At 33.4% G+C, this 22,180-nt stretch overlaps 1 protein-coding gene across 26 annotated transcripts in view; it reads right to left on the bottom strand.

Annotated features, from left to right (window-relative positions):
- The window catches only part of CHD9 (chromodomain helicase DNA binding protein 9), a 301,099-nt gene that overhangs the window by 108,259 nt on the left and 170,660 nt on the right, over positions 1 to 22,180 (bottom strand). For 19 of the 26 annotated variants that reach the window (XM_056812307.1, XM_056812296.1, XM_056812293.1 and 16 more), the window contains one exon: positions 13,702 to 14,039. In XM_056812307.1, the coding sequence (XP_056668285.1) occupies positions 13,702 to 14,039 (338 nt within the window). Of the gene's footprint in view, positions 1 to 8,178; positions 8,863 to 13,701; positions 14,040 to 15,253; positions 15,857 to 22,180 lie in introns of those variants that run through there. The other 7 variants (XM_056812309.1, XM_056812310.1, XM_056812311.1 and 4 more) reach the window with 5 other exon arrangements.

The raw sequence follows: 22,180 nt of genomic DNA, 5'->3' as shown, positions 1-22,180 counted from the left end.
GTGTGTGTTTGTGTGTATACCAATGACTCATATATTACTTAATGCTATGGTTAGATTTAAGGAACATGGGGCTCTATTCTTGTAGGTACTGAACCTGATTAATTGAAATATGTCTAGAATTCAAAATTTAAAAAGTAATGGTTTAGGTATATGAAACAAAGATTTAAAAGTGAAATTCCTAAAGAAATAATGAATGATAAAAATGAAATGGTAACATTAAGCAAGGCCTTAAAGAACCTTCACTAAAGTCCTATTCTGATGCCTCATGTAAGGCGGTATTTAGCTTGCTTAGATTATGTGATCAGAGCACAAGTTTGGCAGATATTATTAATCTAGACAAGTTTCTAGTACAGGCTTGAATAATGGATGATATGTTGATGAGCAGCCAAATAAAATTTGGAAAAGCTCATTACCAGAAAGGTAGCCAATAAGTCATTTTTATAAGAGCAACTCATGAAGACTATCTACTGAAGCATAGAGGATTTCAAGCTACATTGAAAAAAAACATAAATCCTTAGGAACTATGAATTAAGGACTCATAAAATATTATAGATCAATATGAAGTAATTCTGATTGGCTATTCAATAATACAAAAACTTTCCTAAAAGTATGGGAATGATAACAAAGAACAATCTAAATGATGAGGGTTCATTTCATGGCGATATATATTTAGTTCTTAAAAGTTAATGGAAGAAAAAAAACTCATGTCCAACACAAATAGTAACTATAACTACAAATTATACTATGACAGTGATGGCAAACCTTTTAGAGACTGAGTGCCCAAACCACAACTCTCATGCTGCAAATGAGCCCCCCACTTTACCTCAGACAGGGGAAGGAGGAAGCACTCTCTCCCTGGGCTGCTGGGCATAGGGGTGGGTCACATAAGAAATGTCCTCAGGTATGTGTAGAGAGGGAAAAGGGAACAACCCTCTCCAGCATGGACTGGCACATGTGCCAAAGGCTTGCCAACATGATTATCATATAAATTATTTGTAAATAGCCCACATGGTCACTATCATGATAAAAGTTAAAGTAAAAATAATTATAGGTCAGAAAATTATCCTCTCAGAGTATACACAAGTAACATTAAGCACAATATTGTTTTTCATTCATGAAACATCATTAAGAAACCCAAAGGGTCTAATTAAAGAAAAGGCTATGAAAGATTTTGAATGACAGAGTATTTTATATTTCATCCTGGAAGTGACAGGGAATCCCCTGGAAATAGTAGGAAGGATGATATAATCAGACTTGTGCTTTAAGAAAACCACTTTGACAGCCAAGTGAAAGCTGGATTAGAGCATCTACATAAACTAACACGTTTATAGAACATTTCAAATTATTGATCATTTCATGGTAAAGAATTCTAAATTATAAAAGGCATCAAAGTGTATCAGAAGACTGTACTTCAATTTGGAAGACTTGGATTTGAACTGTTCCTTAGACACTTAATAGCTACTTTTGTTTTGAGTACAAAAAAGCAAAGGCACATCACCTTGTCAACAAAGCTCATTATGGTCAAAGTCATAGTTTTTCCAGTAGCAATATATGGCTGTGAGATTTAAGACTATTTAAGGAAAGCTGAGAACTATAGAATAGATGCTTTTGAATTATGATTCTAAAAAAGCCATTTGAGAGTCCCTTTGACAGCAAGAAGATCAAATTAGGAGGCAGCTGGATAGTTCAGGGGATTGAGAGAGCCAGACCTAGAGAAAGGAGGTCCTAGGTTCAAGCCTCAGATACTTCCTTGCTATATAACTCCAGGCAAGTCACTTAACCCCCATTTCCTAGCCTATACCACTCTTCTGCCTTGGAACCAATACATAGTATTAATTCTAAGGTGGAAGGTAAGGGCTTAAGATAAATAAATAAATATGCAAACTTGGGCAAAATCTTAAAAAAAAAGATCAAATTAGTCAATACTTAAAAGAAATTAATGCAGGCCATTCACTGCAAGGCCAAATATTGAAGCTGAAGTTGAAAAACTTTGTCCACAAATGAGAAAATAAAACTCTTTGAAAAGACTCTGATGTTGGGAAAGATGGAAGTCAAAATGAAAAGGGGATAACAGAGATGAAATGGATAGATACTGTAAAGGAAACAATGCATAAAAACTTGGACAGACTTCCAAGAGGAGGATAATGAAGGATAAAAAGATCCAGTATGCAATGGTCCATGATGTGATGAAGAGTTGGACATGACCAAATGACCACACAAATTACTTAACCTCAGTCTCAATTTCCTCATATGTAAGAATGGACATCATAATATTTGACGGGGTTTGTTATGAATATTAAAAGAGATAATATATGTAAAGCACTTCTGTAAACCTTAAGCTACTATAAAATATTGGTTTTTATTATTTGATACCTTATCTAATTAATAGTGATATTATAAGAATTTTAGGAATGACTATTGCAGACCTTCTCCTCTCCAATCCTCTATGTCATTCTCTACCTCCAACCCTCTTAGCAGATGATAGTGAGTCCAAGTTTCATTAAGAAAATAAAAGCAGCAGAAAATAAAAGGTGTAGTGGCAATGCCTTCTATCAGGGTAGCTATAAGGCTGGTGAAATCTTTTGAAATAGGACCCATAGCAGGAACCCAGAAGGTCATCTGAGGGGAGAGAATAAGGCCAAATAGAAATGTGGCAGGTCAAAGCTCTCATGTCAGTTAGGTGTGGGACTGGATCCATGAATTATTTTACTCCAGTTTAAGAGAGTGAAAGCGGGGAGAAGGGAGGGGGGAAAGAGAGGGAGCAGGAGAGAGACAGAGACACACAGAGAGAAAAGCTCCCTCTTCTCCTCTACTCTACATTTCTTTACTCTGTGACATCAGATCTTTCCCTTTACTTCTAGCTCTGAAAAGGGAGCCCTTTTCTCTAAGACCAACTCCTTGTACCCTTCATCTCATCCCCTACCATCTCTATAATCAGACAGCCCCAACAACCATAATTCCTTCTAATTTTATGCTTCTCCCTCTCAACTAATTAATTATCTACTATCTACAAATATGACCAGGTCTTCTCCATTCTTAGAAAATCTAAGCTTGACCTAATCATCTCCTCAAGCTATTATCCTAAATCATAACCTCTTTTTCACAGTCAAAATCTTAGAAAAAGATGTCTATATTGACTACTTTTATTCTCTCATTCACTTCTTAACCACCCTGTGAAATCTAGCTTCCAATATCACTCAACTGAAACTGTCTCTAAAGTTACCAAATGACAAATTCAAGGACCTTTTCTCAATCTCTCTGAAGCATCTGACACTACTGATCATCCTTTCCTCTAAGACATTTTCTTTACTCTGCTCTTTATAATCCAGCTCCCCTTTAGTTCTCTTCTACATACCTCAACTTCTTTTGCTGAATTATTCCTGTCAAACCCTTTCAACAAATGTGTGAAATGACCCTAGGGCTCTATCCTGAACCCTTTCTCCTTCCCTCTCTCTACATCCTCTCTTGGGGACCCCATCTCAGGAATGTCCGTGTTCAGTTATCTATGCAGATAAATCAGATTTCTATATCCACTACTAATTTCTCTCCCAAGTACCAGTTTCACATCACTAATTGTCTATTAGATGTTTCCAAACTCAATATACCCAAAATTCTATCCCCTCTTCTGAACTTCATTTTTCTGGCCTGGTCACTAACTTTGTCATCCATATATCCAACTATGGAGGCATGTTTTTGAAAAATCTATTTATTCATTTATTTGTTACATTAAAGTTCCTGTTATCTCCCTCTCCCCACCCCATAGAAAATGCATCATTTGACAAAAAGATATATGAATATATAAAACTGTCTTGCTCGTTTCTAGAGATAGATATATACTAGTTATTCTTATACTTCTATTGCTGTATTTAATGTTTTTTTGGTTCTACTCTTTCTGTTCTTCATAACTTCATGTAGGTCTTTCCGTTTAAAAAACAATTAACCTCTTCATCCCAATCCATATGTCACAACATGCTTAAATGTCTTGTTCAATCATATAACCAGTGTGTGTTAAAAGATCACAGATTTAGTGCTGGAAGGAGTCTTAGAGGCCCTTGAGTTCAACTCCTTTTTTTTTAAAGGTAAGGAAACTGAGGCACAAAGGAGTTAAGTGATTTGCTCATGGTCATGTAACCAATAAGTATCTGAGACAGGAATTTGAGCAGCTAAATGGTGTAGTAGATGGAACAAGGGGCCTAAGTCTGGAATATTTGATTAAAATCTGGCCTCAAATCCAGTCTCAGGTACTTACTAGCAGTGTTAGTTGAGGGAATTCACTTAACCTCTGTTTGTCCATGTGAACTGTTAAATGGGAATAATAATGGCACTTACCTCCCACAGTAAATTAAAAAAAATGTTAAATTAACCTGCTCATCATTTTTTAATTGCACAGTGGTATTCCAACCCAATCAGATGCCACAACTTGTTTACCCAGTCCTCAGAGTAACTTAGTCAAGTAGATAATCTAACTATGTGGCCTTTTCATCTGTTTAAAAAACAGAGAAGAGAGGCTTGATAAATAAAAAACATGCCTCAGAGTCAGGATGACCAGATTCAAGTTCAGTCTTTGAAATATATGATCCTGGACAAGTACTTACATTCTTAGTGCTCCAGGTAACTCTCTTAGAATATAAATTATAGAAGAATTGCTAATCTGCATTAGTAGAGGGAGTTTCCAAGTTCCCTATGTCAATAAACAAATATTGGAAGTTTTAATTTTGTACATGGAATTTAGATGTTTAAAAGGTCACAACGACTATGTTTATATTAGATCACTAGGTGAAAGGACAGCATAGAAGTTTTTTTTAAAAGAAGTGTTTAGAGAACAAAAATAGGTCTTAATTTTTATCCTTCAAGAAAAGCTCATTTTAATAATATTCAAGTAACCAACATTTTTCTCATAGGTAGAATGTTCTGCACCCAAAGTACAGTTGGTTTGAACCCTTGGAATGTAATAAAAGTTTCTGGGCACCCTCTTCTGATAGCACCTACACTTTTGTTCTCCTAATCTTCAATTGACAATCAAGTAATTTCTTCTAAAACACTAGCTAATGAGGTTTAAAAGATAATCCCTCTCAGAAAAATGTACACTTTAAAAGGGAACTTTGGAAGATGGAAAGTTAAAAACTCAGGCTAACTGACTTTGCTTCTCTGAAGAATGACTTTACAGTCTTCTAACTCAACGAGGGGTTGGCTATGAAACCTACCATTCCTGTCATTTAACATAAGATTCTTATCTAGAAATACATTAGGGAGAAATTTACACTATTCAGTGGTATATTAAATTTTTTTTTTACTTAGGGGAGTTTTCTTTCTGCTTTTTAAAATTCTAATGTACAAATATAAATGTGTGCTATGAAAATAATCCTTCCTAGTACAAACCTCATTTCTCATCCCCCACTGACCATCACTCTTATCCTCTTCAACTTTACTACATATCCCCACGACCCCCTCCAGATTTATCTCTCCAGAATGTCTGAAAAATAATTAATAGACTTATTTTTATCTTAAACCTTTTTCTTTCTCATTCCCATCATTTTCTAGTTCTCCCTAAGGGTTGTCTTAAGTCTCTTGACAATGCATCCCTGGTCATCTATTTTAGGAATGGATGTGAAAGAGGAGTTAGAATCTCCTTTTCCCTCTAATATCCATTTTCAGACTCTTCCTCTATTACCATAATTCAGGAACCTCTTTTATATTCATTCAAACCACAATTATTAGTCAAGTAAGATGCTGGAAGTTATTTAATGACTCCTATGACATTCTCCTTCCTTCCTTAATGAATTCAGTGCCTATATCATAGCTTCTCTCTCCACTACAACTTTTGCCTTCATTTCAGGGGACTTCAACACATACTAATGATCCCTCAAAATACTTTAACTTTCCAGTCTACTTCCGTGACTTTTGCTGCAAATCACCTACACACAGATCATCCTGTTATTACCCTTGTTTTAGTTCCATGTTCATGAACTCTGAAATTCCTTTATCTGATCAGTCTTTTATCAATCTAGCTTTCTGTCTGATTTACAACCCGTTTTCTTGTTCTTCATCCTCACTATGTCTATAATGGAGTATTTCCCCATCCACTGGCTAACCTTCTTCCTTTCCTTATTTTGAACCATTGGAGAATCAGTTTGACTTGATAGTATATCACACCTATATTACTAAAAACAGCCTTCTATTTGGTCTCTTAACCTCAAGTCTCTCTCACTTCAGTCCACCTTCCCATTCAGCTGCCAAAGTGATTTACCTAAAGCACAGGTCTGCTGATATTATTTCTTCCCCCCTGCAACTTCCACTCTAGGAAAGAAATTGGAGAGAGGGGAGGAGCCACCAGCAGCATCTTCCTATTACTGCTAGATGAAATAAAATATAAAATCCTCTGTTTGGCAATTAAAGCCTTTAAGAATTTGGCTCCTATCTACCCTTCTTGCCTACTTTCACTTCACTCCTTTCCATATATTCTATAACCCTGTAACATTGTCCTGTTGCAATTTCTTGAATATAATAGTATATTGTCCAACTCTGTCCCTTCTCACTGGCTGTATTCCATACCTAGAATACTCTCTTTTCATCTCAGTTTCTTAAATTCCCTGGTTTCCATCAAGATTTAACTTGAGCCCTGCCTTCTGTAAGAGGGATTTTCCAGCCCCCTCTATCATGTGCAGCTGCTGATCTTCCCTGAGATTACATTCCATTTACCCTATACATATCTTATATATCTATAATTTCTTGCATGTTGCTTCCCCTATGAGACTGAATCTGCTTAAAGGCAGAAGCCTGCTCTTATCTTTCTTTGTATCCTCACAGCTTAGCAAAGTGCCTGGAACACAGTAAGCATTTAATAAATGCATGGTGCCTCACTACTGCGTAAGAACAACTAGTATCTATGAATTTTAAGTTTTTGTAGAAAGGTAGAAAGTAGAAAAAAAAAGAACTGTTAGTATAAATATGGACTAATTAGAGCAATGCTAAACAAGTGGCAAATAAGAGAATGGGTAGGCTTTGTGATTTATATTTTTGGCATATTAGTAAACTCATCTGATAATTCTTTTATATCTCAAGTAAATTAATCAATGAACACAAATTTAGGTGCTCACTTTATAGCAAGTACATTAGGCCTTGAAGATACGAAGTAAAATCCCTGCCCTCAAGGAGCTTATATTTTGGAGGAGATAATGTGTACTTAACCTCCCAGGCCCTCCACTTCTATCTATAAAATAAGGGTACCAGATTACATAGTCTTTGAGGTTTATGCCAGGGTCGGGTAAGATCAGACAGTTTTCAAACAAAGACACACAAATTATGAAAAAATACCTTGAAAAAATGTTCCACCTCACAAATGATCAAAGAGATTCAAATTGAGGTATCTTGGAAATACCACCTCGTAACCATCAAATCACCAAAGCCAATTAAAGCAATGGTGTTCAATGATGGCAGGATTGTGGAAAAACAGGTACATTCATTCATGCTGGAGGTCTTATATTAAATCCTTAATGCTATTAATTTGACTAATGATATATCATAAAACATCTAAAAGGGTTATTGTTATTCATAGATTTTCAGAGCAACATTTCATGTAATTGTAAAAGAAAACAACAACTTAAAACAACAGAATTATTAAGCACATTCTGGTATACTAATGTAAATGGAATGCTATAATGTAATTAAAACTGAGAAGTATGAAGCATATGGATAACTCTGGAATGAAACTTATAATGCAAGGCAAAAACAAGCAGAACTAGAATAATGGAGGACAAAACAACTATTACCATATAAGAGGAAAATGAATGTTGTGAAATGATAAAGAACAAGCTTGACCCTAGAGACATGAGAAGATATCTCCTTTCTCTGCTTTGTAGAGTCAGAAGTATAAACAATGCAAACGATGTCAGGTTTTTTTCAATATATTCAATGGTTTTGCTGAATTTGTTTACCCTTTTGAAAATAATCATATAGGATGATTCTCTGGAGATACAAGGAGAGATAAAAGTGATACAAAAACAAAATACATCAATAAAAATCAAATTTTTAAAAGTAAAGGGAAAAAATTTCAAGGTCACATCACATCAACTTAAGAGAACATTCTCTTGAAATCTTTAGGAAAATTATAAACAGATTGATTATGTAAATTACAAATGAATATAAAAATCTAAGACTGTCCTACATAGAGTTACATACCTATTTAGTAGGATAAGCTAAACAGGATCTCCCATCTAGAAAACTGTTAGCAAGTAATTTAATATATTGTAGCTTTAAAATACATCAATCAGAATGTTCACTGATTCAAACTGGCCAGATACCCTCACCAACTGCTGACTAACTGCCACCTATGGTAAAGGCAAAGCTAGACCTAGCTGAAACAGTAAGGTATCCTGAGGGAAAGACAGGAGGTAGCTTATTCCAACTGAATGAACCAAGACCATCAATACCTCTTTGCAAAGGGTGTGTTTTTGTGTGTTTTGCATATGTGCACATGTGTACACATGCACACACACAGTTAACCGTAAGACTCCAATGCTCAAAAGATATCAGATTAGTTTATTATACTAAGTTTTAAAGCTAGTACTTACCACACAAACATAATAATTATTTTTATGCCTTCAAAGACTTGGCAGAGAAAGTTATTATGCTTAAGAAAAAATATATTACAAAGAGGAGAAAGTATGAAAATTATAATGCATATATAGACAAAAATATCATACTGGATACTTTGTTTCAATTTCTAGTTCCCTCACTTAATAGCTAGATAATCTTGGGTGTCACTATCTTTATCTATAAAACTAAGGAATTAGACCTCTAAGTTTCTTTCTAGTTCTAAGGGCCTACAATTCTATGTGAAATAAAAATAACTGATTATGACAAAAAAGACCTCATTCAAGCTATTTTGAAAATGTGATGAAACTTTTTAAAAATTATATGACAGCAAAAGAAATATTTGCAATTTAAGTGAGTACAAACTGAAACAAAAGTTGTTACAGATGGCAAAGGACAATCAGGAAGTAAGGTATAAATTCAGCATGTCAATCCATATAAAAAATACTGGCATTGGAAAACTCCATGTTTATACTTGGTGTGTCTATATTTGATTTTCACATTTAATTTATGCACTCTTCTAAATCCTGCCCACATGCCATTAGAAGATGCTGTGTAACAAGCTGTGTTATACACAGTGTCAATCTATAATTGCCCCCTGTTGATTCACTCATTGAAATAATTGGACAAACAATGTATCTTACTCAATAAGCTCACTTGTTGTGATTAGTTCACTCATGACTTCTTCATAGTAAAGGAAATAAAAGTGACATTTTTGTACCAGGTTTTATTTGGAGGCACAATGTATTATTTTAAAGCCATTCAATTATAAAATGCTTTAGAGACAATATTTTCAGAAAAAACAAAACATCAAGCAGGTGAAATGATATTTTTAGTATTTACTAGTTGGAATACTGCTTATCCTGGAAAAAATTTCCCCCTTAAACCAAAATTTAAAAGCCCTTAAAAATTCTTAAATGAGGATCATGGTGTAACAGTTGAATGATGAAGACTTTCATGGCTATGTTATTTAAATATTTTTTATACATTTCTCAACCAGGTTTAAGTCACTGGGTTTTTTTTCCCATGTAAACAATCATAAGGTAGACAGCTCCATGTGACATTTATCTTTTTATATTTATAAGACATGCACTTTAAAGCACAGCATCATTAATTATAATCAACCCTTGAGAAAATAATAAGTTTCCCTCCCCCCAAATTCCTTTCAAATGCTTAAAAATTAACAAACCTAAAATTTCAGTCTTCAAAATGAAATATTTTTCAGAAGAATTATAAAATATAGGCTTATTTTAAAAATTATATATCATCAAACTCAATTCCTGTTTATATTCCTGTGCTACTCTAATGAGGTAAATCACAATATGTGATATTTCCCCCTTAATTGTTTTATCTTCTGCCTTAAAGATACAACAAATTGCTTTTAATGCAAGATATAAATTTCTATTCCTATATTCATTTTAAAAAGATAGGAAATTAAAGAAATGAAAAATGTAGCCTTAGTAAATAAAACTAATTAGTTAAATAATGACACCAAAGAAGGCCTTAGAGAAATCTGGTCCCACAACCTAATTTTCAGGAGAGGAAATTGAGGCCTAGATGAACTAAATGTCCAAGACCATACAAACAGTACTAAACTGAGCTCACATTCAAATCGTGTCTCCTGAATCCAAATCCAGTGCTCTTTCCACATTAACTTTGAGAAGCAAATCAAGTAAGAGTAAAAGCAAATATTTATTAAGTACTTATTATGTGAAAAGCACTGTGCTGATTACACAGAAAGAATGAAAGAATCCATTCCATCAAGCCTTGAAAATGACATGATACAAATTAAGTGTTGGTATGTAACATTGTATAATCTAATTTAACAATATGCCCACAAAGAAATTGCTCTTAGTGGTCTTCAAATTTTGCTAAGACTTCAGAATTTTTATTCTCCTAAATTAAAGTCCTAAATTATTGCATCCTACTTTCCTCTTAATATTTATGCTTTCTTTTTAACAAACAGAATTCAGTGATCTAGATATAAGTAGATCTGCACATTGAAGTTGACATTTCATTTAAAATTACTTACTGACAAAATATCTCTTCTTCCTGAAATGTAATTTCTTAATAACTTAACTGGCAGTTGGGGTAACCACAGGAAAAACAATAAAGTAGAGTAGGTTTCCCTTTTAGTTTCTCTCCCTATTTTTGTGCTATTTCTTGATACCAAGTATTCTCTTGATGCTTCTTAACTTTTCACTTTAACAGATTTCACTTTGTTAATGAAACAAAAATGCTTCATCTCTTCCCAGATCCTGCCTCCAATAGAAGGCCTACAAATTATTTTGACCAAATCTGATAATCCAGTTCATGCTAATGTGATAATAGGTACTAGCTAGTTTTTAAGTATTATCTTTTCCTTAGGACATCTTTGTATTTTAATTGAGACTTTCAAAATAGACTGTCTATGAAGAGGTAGCCTAATGTAATAAAGTATGTCTACTTTAAGACCAAGATTCTTTGTCCCAGTTCCTTCTCCACCTACATGTATGACTTCTGACCTATCACTTAATTTCTTTATATATTATGTTTCTCAATCTATAAATAGGTATCAAAAGATTTGGAGATAGAAAATGCCTCTTATAGACCATTTAGTCCAAAACCTAAAAAGGAAAAAAACTAACACCCAGGGGAGTTAAGTAATTTGTCTAAGATCAAAGAATCAAAATAAGGAGCAGAGCTTAGATTTACCCTTAGATCCTATAACTCCAAATATGGTTTTTTACAGTATACTATAATACCAGCAAAATAGGAAAACTGACTTCAGAATTGCTGAGAGGATAAAATGAAATTATTAAAAAGCTAAATGAATGCTAAGTATTTGGTAGTAATCCATAAGAGTAGCTAAAGAAAGTAGTTTTTATTTCAGGTACTGTAATGGGCTATACATATAGTTTAGGGTAGACTGACCTTTGGTGGCCCCTGACTTCACATTTTACAGGTAACCATATACTTCAGGCATGCATCAGATGAATCTTAGAAGTTGTAAACTACTATATATTAAAAATTCAACTGCTGTGTAAATCTGTACTTCAGACTGTTATTGGAAAAGCTTTCAGAATTCATTCCTTTAAAATTTTTATGTGACATCTTGCATAATAATGATTTGTTACTAATACAAATACCTAATTTACTTTTTCAACTGTGACATCACTTTGTATCAAAAGGCCTTTACCTCAAGAAATTTCTTCAACTATGATTCCTTATTATTTTCTATATTCTAAACATGGAAAAAGTCAGCCTCATCATTCTACTGTAATCATTCTCAACTCTTTATTATTTCCTATCACTACGGGAAATATTCTCAGAGTTATGCAGCTTATCTTCTTCAATATCAACATGAACTAACACTGGTCAATGCCATTAAAAATTATGCTTATATGGAGGTATTCTACTAACTCTTATCACCAAGCCCTTTCCACCAAACTCCACTATATTTGGTTAAAATTTGGTTCACATTTCTTCTCTTAACTCTTAAGTTTTAAATCTCCATTTATTTTTTTTTATAACCATTCCTCCCTTCTAGTCTCTCCCATTTAGCAGGTCCCAAAATTTGCTAACAAAATAATTTTTACTGTCACTCTGTTCCAATTACTTCCCCCATTTGAAGATTCTTTATTACTAATTTTCTCTTACGTCATATATTGATTGACTTGCTAGCCCTTCAAACCAATACACCACTATTGCTGATATTTAAGCAAATTGTATATTAACTATTAAAAATAACTTGAAACATTTTAAACCACTCAATATTTTTCATATATCAAAGACTTTAAAAATGGGTTTCCCTCAATTGTCTTTGGAAAATCTAACACTTTCCCTCAGAAAAATAAAATATATGTAAAGAAGAGAAAAGCTGATCTTCAAACTTCATTAGCTGACTATAAATAAAATGCAAAATCAATTTTATTATGCATCATTATTCAACCAATATATTGTTAACATTTCTCTTTTTAGAACAATTGAGTTTGGTTGTTTCATTTAAAATGCTGAGAATTTATTCACTATACTAGTTTACACAAACTGAGTTTTAAAATTTACATATTAATTACCTGATGAACAAATTGACATGTTCAAAACATGTGAATTCATTTTAAAAGATAAGAGTAAAAAAGAGGGTAAATTTCCATTTCAATTTAAAACAATCTAAGGCCCTCTGCAAATTCTAAAGCACCACATGAGTTGCTATAATTATTAGAAATGCTTAAGCCCTGCAAAAATCATCTTAAAAATTGATATAATAAGTTACTTCCAAAGGTGGTTGTTAGAGTCAAAGGAGATAATTTAGGTAAAGCATTTTGTAAACCTTAAAGTCTATATAAATGTAAACTATTTTTATTTCTTGAAATTAGTTCCTCAAGTTACTCTCCCTTTGTTTAAAGATATATACATAAAAAAGAACTTCAAGGCAGCCTACAATGAAAGGCCAGAATTTGTAAAATCTGAAGACTTTTTGATCTACTTTCTTAAAGCAAAGGAGATTGTGCTAATTAATGTACATTAGGAATTATTTCCCATTTTTTACACTTAAGAAACAATCTGAAGGTTAGTATGAATGTGAAGAACTACTAATTAATGTGAACTCCTTAAGAATGCATTTTATTGTCTTGTTTCTAAACTATAATGTAACCAGTAAAATACCTACACTGGGAAGAAATCCTAAACTGTATTTTAATTGTAGGTATTTTACAGAAAGTGAGTTTAGTATGGTACAATAATAAGGCTTTTTTTTTTGCTTGTGTTTTCTACAATAAACTATAATGTTTCAAAGTCAAAACTTCTATTTGCTTAATAGGTAATATTAGGTAAAAAAAATAGGTAATAATTAGGTAAAATAACAAAAGATTAGAAAATTGGGGTTTTGGAGAAATCATTTAGTACATTCCTGAACCTTCAAATACATATTATGACTTCTAAAAGCATTCCTTTGTTTATATCTAGTGACTAAGAATTATAGTTTTATTAAAAGTAGGGGTAAATAAATATAGCAATAACTTGCTAAGCAGAAATAGAGGACTAGTTCAGGATAAGAAGTGTTTTCATATCATTAAACTAGTCTACTTTGGCAAAATTTATTGATTTGAGCTTAAATCTTAACCTACTTACCCAATTTTTGTCTTCTCTTTTAACTTGGTTGAAGAACAAGTTTTTGTTTTCTTGCTTTCCTTGTCTTTTGGCTTAGACTTCATTCTTCTACCTTTCTTTTCTTCTTTTCCTTCAGCTGAAACACTGGGAAAGTTTTCAGGGCTCATTACTCGAGGAATGTTTCGTTCTCCTCGTTCCTTTGCTTTCGCTATTGCCTCTGATATAATACGATTAGCCTTTTCTTGCTTGCTTTCTGATTCCACCTTTCTTTTCTGCTTCTTCTCAGACATGGCTCTCACCTGGGTATTCTGTAACTTTGCATACATACCAGAACCATCAGTCTTTTTGGAGGAAGGAGGCTGAAAAAAAACCAAAATATATTTTACAGAAGATTATGAAGTATACTAAAGTCATGCCCATAAACATTTGGAACTAGAAAATTCTGCTTACATAGTTAAGTTCGATTACATAAGCAAATATTCAAGTGAAATAAACAAATCTTAGAAAATAAATATTTTGTTTTACCAAAAAGTACTATAGGTTCAAAACAAACAGAAATGTGGCTTTTAATGGAGTATTGATTACATATCAAAAAAAAAAGAAGAATGAAAGAAAGAAAGAAAGAATGAGACAGAGAGAGAGAGAGAGAAAGAAAGAAAGAAAGAGAAAAAAGGCCAACAACTAAATGGAACAGATTCATTGAAATTTTCATAGCATTCTTGGCTACCTCAGTAAAATCTTAATCTTGTAAATATTTTTGTGCATTTGGAATAAAACTCTTTCCCCTCCTTTTTGAACATGTAGACTACAAAACTAATATAAGTGTGTAAATTATCTAAATTTAGAATTGTTAACTATAAAATTTATTAATGAATTTAAAAAAATCTCTTTATAAGCAAACACAATCTGGAATCATTTGTATATTTTTATCTCATCAAATATCAGTTAATAAATATATACAGTACCTTACATAAAATTGAGAAACTTTTAATTCTTCTATGAGTTTATCTGTTGATTTTTTTCTTATCAAACAATTGTAAAGAAAAATAAATTCTAGTAGTTTATATTAAAGTTACTAATGTTTCTTGAAATATCAAAGAATGTAAATACAAGGCAAATTTTTAAAAAAGGAAAGGAAAGAATTTCTTCTTCAAACACACATGCACACAAACAAATACGGAACAGATAACAATTTTGCCATTTTCTCACCGGTAAACATGCCTCTGACTACAGCAAAGGGAAAAACCACCAGGAATTTCCAAACACATTTTCAGGCAAAATCCAGTATACTTCACTGGATACATTTTCTATACGTGCCTCATCAAAGGCTTCACAGCAGTGCTGCAGCACTTGGAAAGGAGGCAGGGTTTAGGCTCACTCACTAAATGCCACCTTAAGGCCTACAGGCTATAACAAATAACCAAGACTCGAGAAAACAGCAACAAGCTCAAGATGGCGATGCAGTACGACTCCCGCAGCAGCAGCAGCCAGTAATAAGGAAGGTTATTCAATCCCATTAGCCTTTTAGCCCAAAGAACCCCTCCTCCTCCCACTCATTCAGGCTTTCACTTACCCTTCCTCTTGGCCTCTTCACTGAAGACATTTTTGGCGTCAGACAAAGGCTTGCCCTCTGCTTTTTCACCACCCCAGGCAGTGCTCAAGAGAAAAGCATTGAAAGAAGATTCCTAAATGGCCTATTTAGCAAGCTGCAACCAAGATATGAACAACCCTCCACAAACACACATTGTGATTTACCAACATATTTCTTCCTTGACAAGTATATATCCACTGTTTAGCCTACTCAGGTATGACAAAGACCGTCAACCTCTCCTAAAGAGCTGTTTCCACAAAAGCTGTAAGCAGATAGCCAGATTCCAACAAAGCACAGAAAGAAATGAATGCACAAAGCATCAAAATGCATCAGCATGAATATTAGAGATGTCGTTAAAAATACTGACTCCTTCTGCAGAAGTAGGCCAGCAGATGGTGCTACCAGTTATTATTCCATTAGACTCTGCAATTTAACCCCCAATGGACTGCTCTTCCCTACATGTGGCTGGGTTGTTAACTCTTACTCTGCCAATTCAATCCTTTGGTAAAGTATTTAAAAAAATGTTCAAGAAAATACTGCCAATAAAAAAACTACAAAACTTAAAACTATGATATGGCTTAACATGCTATATATGTACATGTATATATATATACATACATACACACATACATATGAAATATGTATATATATGGCCAAATGTATACATAGATATGTGTAATTTCTGGCAAAGAAGATATAAACATATTTATGGTATAAAAATGCTTTAGGATAATCAAAAGGTCAAGAGATTGGTCCAGGAAATGGTCACATAAAAAGTTAAACCTCCTCTGGAAAAAAAAAATCAGAGAAAAAAGTTGTATAGGTTCTTCTTTTTAAAATGTATTAGACTTAAATTTTTTTAAATCATTAATTCAGGTATCCACATTTAAGTTCACAAATGTAAATTGAGATTTCAGCTTAATTTGTCATAAAAAAGAATTATCTATAAAAGGCTTTTAACCAGGTTTTAATTTTTTTTAATTTATATTAAATCCCTGGATTTGAAAATTATCAATAAATTCATTGTCATAATAAACAAATCACAACAAATTCATATTACTTGTGTAACTTTACACTATGCACTAAATAAAGTTTAGTGTTAAGCTTTTTAAATATAGTTTTGTTTTCTTAAAAGGTGTTTATTGTGGCAATAAATTATAAATGCTCTCTGACAACAGCCAATTTAACAAAAAATGATTATTAAGTCACCTATGTGGCAGAAGCACTGTGTGCTAGGTGCTGAATCCCGCGAATTTCTTTCAACATTTTAGGAAATATTTTCATATAAAATATATCACTAACGTATCCCACTATTATTATAACATTAAACTTCATTATTTCAGTTCCAGTTCAAAAGATCACTTCCTCTGCTGCTCTTGGCTAATTATCTGACTTCACTAGCTTGGTTTTCTAAGTTGTAAAAAAATAAAAACAAAAAAGCAACCTATTGTTTTGCATGAGATTTGTAAAGAGTAATTACTCTGTAAGTCTTATAGAATCAGTCACCGAATTTACAATGAAAATTTTGGAATAATCGTGTTAAATTAACCTATTGCTAATAACACAAAAATTTTATATCAGAAAGTAAACATTGGATAGCTAGATCCTAACTAAATTTGGACTGCTTATAGAAATCACTAATGAAGTAACATTGGCATGGTCCAGAGAAGCCTTCATTTGCATACCACAAATAGATGAAACACATCCAATTTGATTTTTGGCAAAAAAAAAAGTTCTTTGGGCATGATATTTCATGAATTTTCAGGTTTCATTTGTGATTGTATGCACAGGTATTAGTTCTAGATTTATTTATTTTAGTACCAAGTAAAAACTTTATTTTTTGTTCTTTTCACTCTTTCTCTTCTCCTCTTGGCTTCCCCCTTAAGTCTCATAGAAAAGAATCCAGTCTATCTCATACTATTTCCAAATCAATGGCATTAATGTTTTGTTTTGTTTTTTTCTCAACAAATGCCCTTCATGCTAATTTTCAGAGTATCATATCTTTAGCTGTTAACTACTTCCTTCATTTGAACTTTAGCTTATTCATCTTTACTACTCAATATCTTACTACCTAGTCCTACCTTTTCTCTATGAAAGGTACCACCATTCTTATAGTCACTCAGATTTGAAAACTTGGATCAGCTGTCAAACCCCTCTAATTTCTAACTCTGCAATACCACTTGCTCCACTCCTTTCTCATCTAAGAAAGAGATACAAATGACATCCTCAGTCATTCCCTCATTACTAACCTTATAGGCAATAGCCACAATCTCCTAATAAGAATCTCAGTTTCAGGTCTCTTCCTCCTCTAACATCTACTTTACACAACTTTTGGAATAATCTACTTAAAACACAGTTATAGCCATGTCACTTCCATGCTCAAAAACCTTCAGTCAGTGAATAAGCATTTAGTAAATGGTTGCCATGTACCAGGCAATATGCTAAGTGTGAAGGACACAAAGAAAGGCAAAATACAAAAACCACTTGCTTCTTCCTTCAATGTGAAAAGCAACTACATGTACAAAGATATTTACAAAATAAAGGGAAAGTAATGTCAGATAAAAATCCTCCCACCTCCTCAGGATGGAGGGAAGAATAGGAATAAAATAGAAATAAAAATGAAGGGAAAAGCCTTCTGCAGAAAGTGAGATTTGTGGTGAATCCTAAAAGAAGTCAAGGAAGTCAGAAAACAGAGGTGACAAAGAAGAATATTAAAGATACTGAAGACAGTCAGTAAAAAAAATTTGTCAGAAGATAGAGGAAAGTCAAGTGGGCCAGTGTCAATGAATCACAGAGTATGAAGGGAAAAACAATGAATAAAAAGAATGGAAAAGTTGGAAAGGAACATGTTGTGAAGGGCTTGACATGACAAACAGTATTTTCTATTTGATTCTGGAGATAATAAGGAACCACAGGAGCTTTCTGAGTAGAGAGGAGATAATCAGACCTGTATTTTAGGAAAATCATTTTGGCATATGAGTTGAGGACATATTGGAATGGGGAGAGGCTTGAAATAGGAAGACAAATCAGAACGTTCTTCAATAGAGTTGTAAAAGGAAGAAAGGATTTAAGCATATGAGATGGGTCTGCAGAGAGATGCAGAGAAAAGATTCTAGAATATGCTCAAATCCTCTCTTCCTTACAATAATAGTCAAGGCATGAAGTATTGAAGTCCTACACCAGACTGGATATTATGTGAGTAGAGAGAAAGGGACATATATGAGATATGTTCTACCTGTAAAGATGGCAAAACTTAACAAAAGATTGGATATTTGGGGTGGGGACAAGTGAGGGGCTGAAGATGACACCAAAGTTGTGAGATGAGGTAATTAGGAATATCATTTGACTATAAAAGAAAAATTAGAAAGAGGGATTTATTTAGGGGGAGGAGAATATAAGCTCTTCAGTACAATATTTAAAATCTTTCACACCTTGGCTCCAAATTACTTTTTTTGAGTTTACTGAATCTCATCTTTCTTCTTCCTTTCCACACAGACTTTGTTATAGCCAAACAGGACTACTTAAACAAGCTTGATTTGCTTCTACCTGGATTTGGCACATATCTTTTGCTTCTGTGTCTTTATTCTGGCTGTCTCTTCTAGACTCCCTCCTTACTTCCAATTCTTAGAAATCTTAGCTTCCTTCAAGATTCAAAAATGAGGAAACAACTATCTGAATGGGAAACAGACTACATAGCTCCCACATACCTTCTCTGGGAACTCACTGAAGTTTGCACCAAAATGAAATGACCAAGAAATTCAATAAGAAACTAAGGTGTGTGATGTCTTCCACTTCAGAATTGCACAAAAAGTCAATGGGTAATAAAAAAAGAGGGTAATTTTGTTACCAAAAATAGTGCCTTTGCATGGTAGATTCCCGGCGCAACCAGAGAATAGAAAAGTATAACTTGTAAGGCTCTGTCTTTTGAAGAAGAAAATTTGGAGGAATCGTTTGAGGAAGCTCCAAGGAGCAGCAGTAGGCAGTGATCAACATGGTGCCACAAAAATCAGACTAGGATAGTTTATATACTGGAATTCTATGGATCCTAATACTATGACCGAAGAGCTCACAGTGGATCTTGAAGATCTGAGTGGTCCTAACTCTGGGAAAGGAAGGTCAGTACAGGAATCCAGGGGCCCAGAGCAAGTTTGGCCCTGTCACAAAGCCATGATGTGAGAACAAGAATTGGAGAGAAAAATTAAAAAAAAAAAAAACACATCTAACCAACTGGTATTACAATCTTTGCAAATCTAGAGATCTTCCCAAAGAAGAAAAAAATGAAGTAAAAGTTCTTCAGGAAAGGAAGGAAAAGGAATAGTTAGTTTAGAAGAGATAATAGGAAATATTTCTCAAGATATGGCATCCTTAAAAGTTAAAACAGACCAAAGCAGAAAGCTGTGATTACATAAAACAGCAAGAAATATTAGAACAAATTTAGATTTTGGGGGAAAACACAGAAGACAATGTAATATATCTAAAATCAAAAGCAACTGACCTAGAGAATAATTTGAGAAATAACTGAAGAATTATTAGACTCCCTGAAAATTATAATTAAAACAAATAAACCCTGAATACTACATTTCAAGAATTTATAAATGAAAACTGTCCAGATCTATTAGAAGCAGAGGATAAGGTGAATAGCAAAAATCTACTGATCATCTCCTGAAAGAAATCTAAAAAGTCCCAGGAGTATCACAGCCAAAATTTAGCATTGCCCTATCAAAGGAAAAATACTGCAAGCATAAAGATAAACAGTTCAAGTACCAAGGAACTATAATTCAGATTACAGAAAACCTTCTTAGAATACAACATTCCCAAAGGCAAAAAACAAAGTCTTATAACTAAAAATGACTTACCCCCAGCAAAAGTAGTTACCATCTTACAATATTATTTTTTTAAAATTTGAAACAGATCTTTAATAAAGAAAAGGGAACAGGAGTCTATTAAACATCTGTGTACCAAGCACAAGGCTAAGTGCTTTACAAAAATTATTTAATTTGATTTTTACAATACCTCTATGGATATTATTATTATTATCCCCATTTGACAGTTGAGGAAACAGTGGCAGAAAGAAGTTAAGTGACTAGCCCAGGGTCATACAGCTATTAAGTATTTGAAATCAGATTTGAATTTTAGGTCTTCCTAATTTCAGGTCCAGTACTCTATTTACTAGGCTACCTATTTCCTAATGGGATAAAGGACTATCAAAGTATTCTGCTGAAAAGAACAGAGGAAAAATGAGAACTCTGAAATACAATAAGCATAAGAGTCCAGAGAAAGCTAGAAAGGTTAATTTTTGAAGCAACTGGAAGGAATCATATGATGGTGGTGTGCTAACATTCTAATGGAGGGAGGAGAAAGTGTTCTTTTGGAGCTTAAATGTCTTCATAGGTTATTGAAAGAGTTGAATAAAACCAAAGATGGAATGATTCTGTTCTGAAGGTTTGAAGAATAAATAGAAAAGGGAGGGCAAAAGGAAGAATACAATAGTGAAGAAAGGAGAAAAGAAGGGTAGAATTCACCATTTGGGGTCCAAGAGAAGAATACAAACATGGACGAATGGTTTGGGGGACCAGACATCAGTTGAACCTCACTCATATAAAACAAAAGAGGGTTGAACATATATATATATACAAACTCAACAGGAAAAACATTGGAGATAAGGAGGAGAATTATGAGGGTCAATAATAACAATGAGGAAATGTCAAAAGCAAACTAACTTCCTGATCCTGAAGTAGGAATTAAAAGAACAAAAATGGAAAAGCAAAGAACTATAACCTAACAGGGCACCTTAGATTGTCTCTTAGACAACTGGGGAACTACTGAACAAATTAGTATATCAATTTAATATAATATTTTTGACAACAAGCAATGATTTCAGAGAACCTGGATAGAAAAAGAAAAGGAAGTGAGCAGAATCAGAAGAATGATTTATTTAAGGACTAAAACATTGCAAAGAAAAACAATTTTGAAAGGCTTAAGAACCCTGATTTAATGACTGAATATTTCTTTTTATTATTATTACTGAATTGAAAATTTCCATTTAATTAATTCAGAATATTTTCCCATGGTTACAGGATTCATGTTCTTTCCCTCCCTCTTCCTTTCACCCCTCCCCTCCAGTAGCTGATATACGCAATTCCACTGGCTTTTACTTGTGAATGACTGAATATTTCTGCTGAGGTCCTATGATGAAGTATGCTATCCATAACCTGACAGAGAAGTGATAAATGGAAGGTGCAGAAAGCAACATAAATACTTATTTATTATATGAACTTCTTAATTTTGATTTTTAATTAGGGCAGGAGGCTAAAGGAGTAACAAAAGAGAAGCTAGGAAAAAAAGGGACCATTTTAATGGTAGGAAATTCATTCAGAAAGAAGCACAGATAAGCACAAGAATTCTGAAAGATGTAGAATCATAACATTCTTTTTTAAAAAGCAAGCAATTATGAAATAAAGATTCAGTACAAGTTTCAATACAAAATCCTCTTTTTTTGTATTCTGCTATGTATATGAAAATATTCTTTTTTGGTGTTTTAAATTTAGAACTAGTGACACGGTACTTAAAAGTGCCAGGCCTGAGTTCAAATCTGATCTGATATATTTATAGCTATATGTGACCCTGGGTAAGTCACTTAATCCTATTTGTCCTAGTTTCTTATCATAAAATGATTCAGAGAAGAAAATGGTAAACCACTACAACTCCAGTATCTTTGCCAAGAAAAGCCCAAGTAGAGTTAACAAAAATTTAAACATGACTGAAACAGCTGAATAACAACAATAAACTTCAGGGTCATCTCCTTTCCTCATTTGCTGGGTGGTCTGTGCCCTCTCCTCCTCAAGTTATCGCACATGCACGCGCGTGTGTATATAAATATGTGTATTTATATATTGTATGAAATGAAAT

The sequence above is a fragment of the Monodelphis domestica genome, chromosome 1 (genome assembly GCF_027887165.1).
Source record: "Monodelphis domestica isolate mMonDom1 chromosome 1, mMonDom1.pri, whole genome shotgun sequence".
In the NCBI taxonomy this organism is placed as follows: Eukaryota; Metazoa; Chordata; class Mammalia; order Didelphimorphia; family Didelphidae; genus Monodelphis; species Monodelphis domestica.
This window is presented reverse-complemented; position numbering and strand designations above follow the sequence as displayed.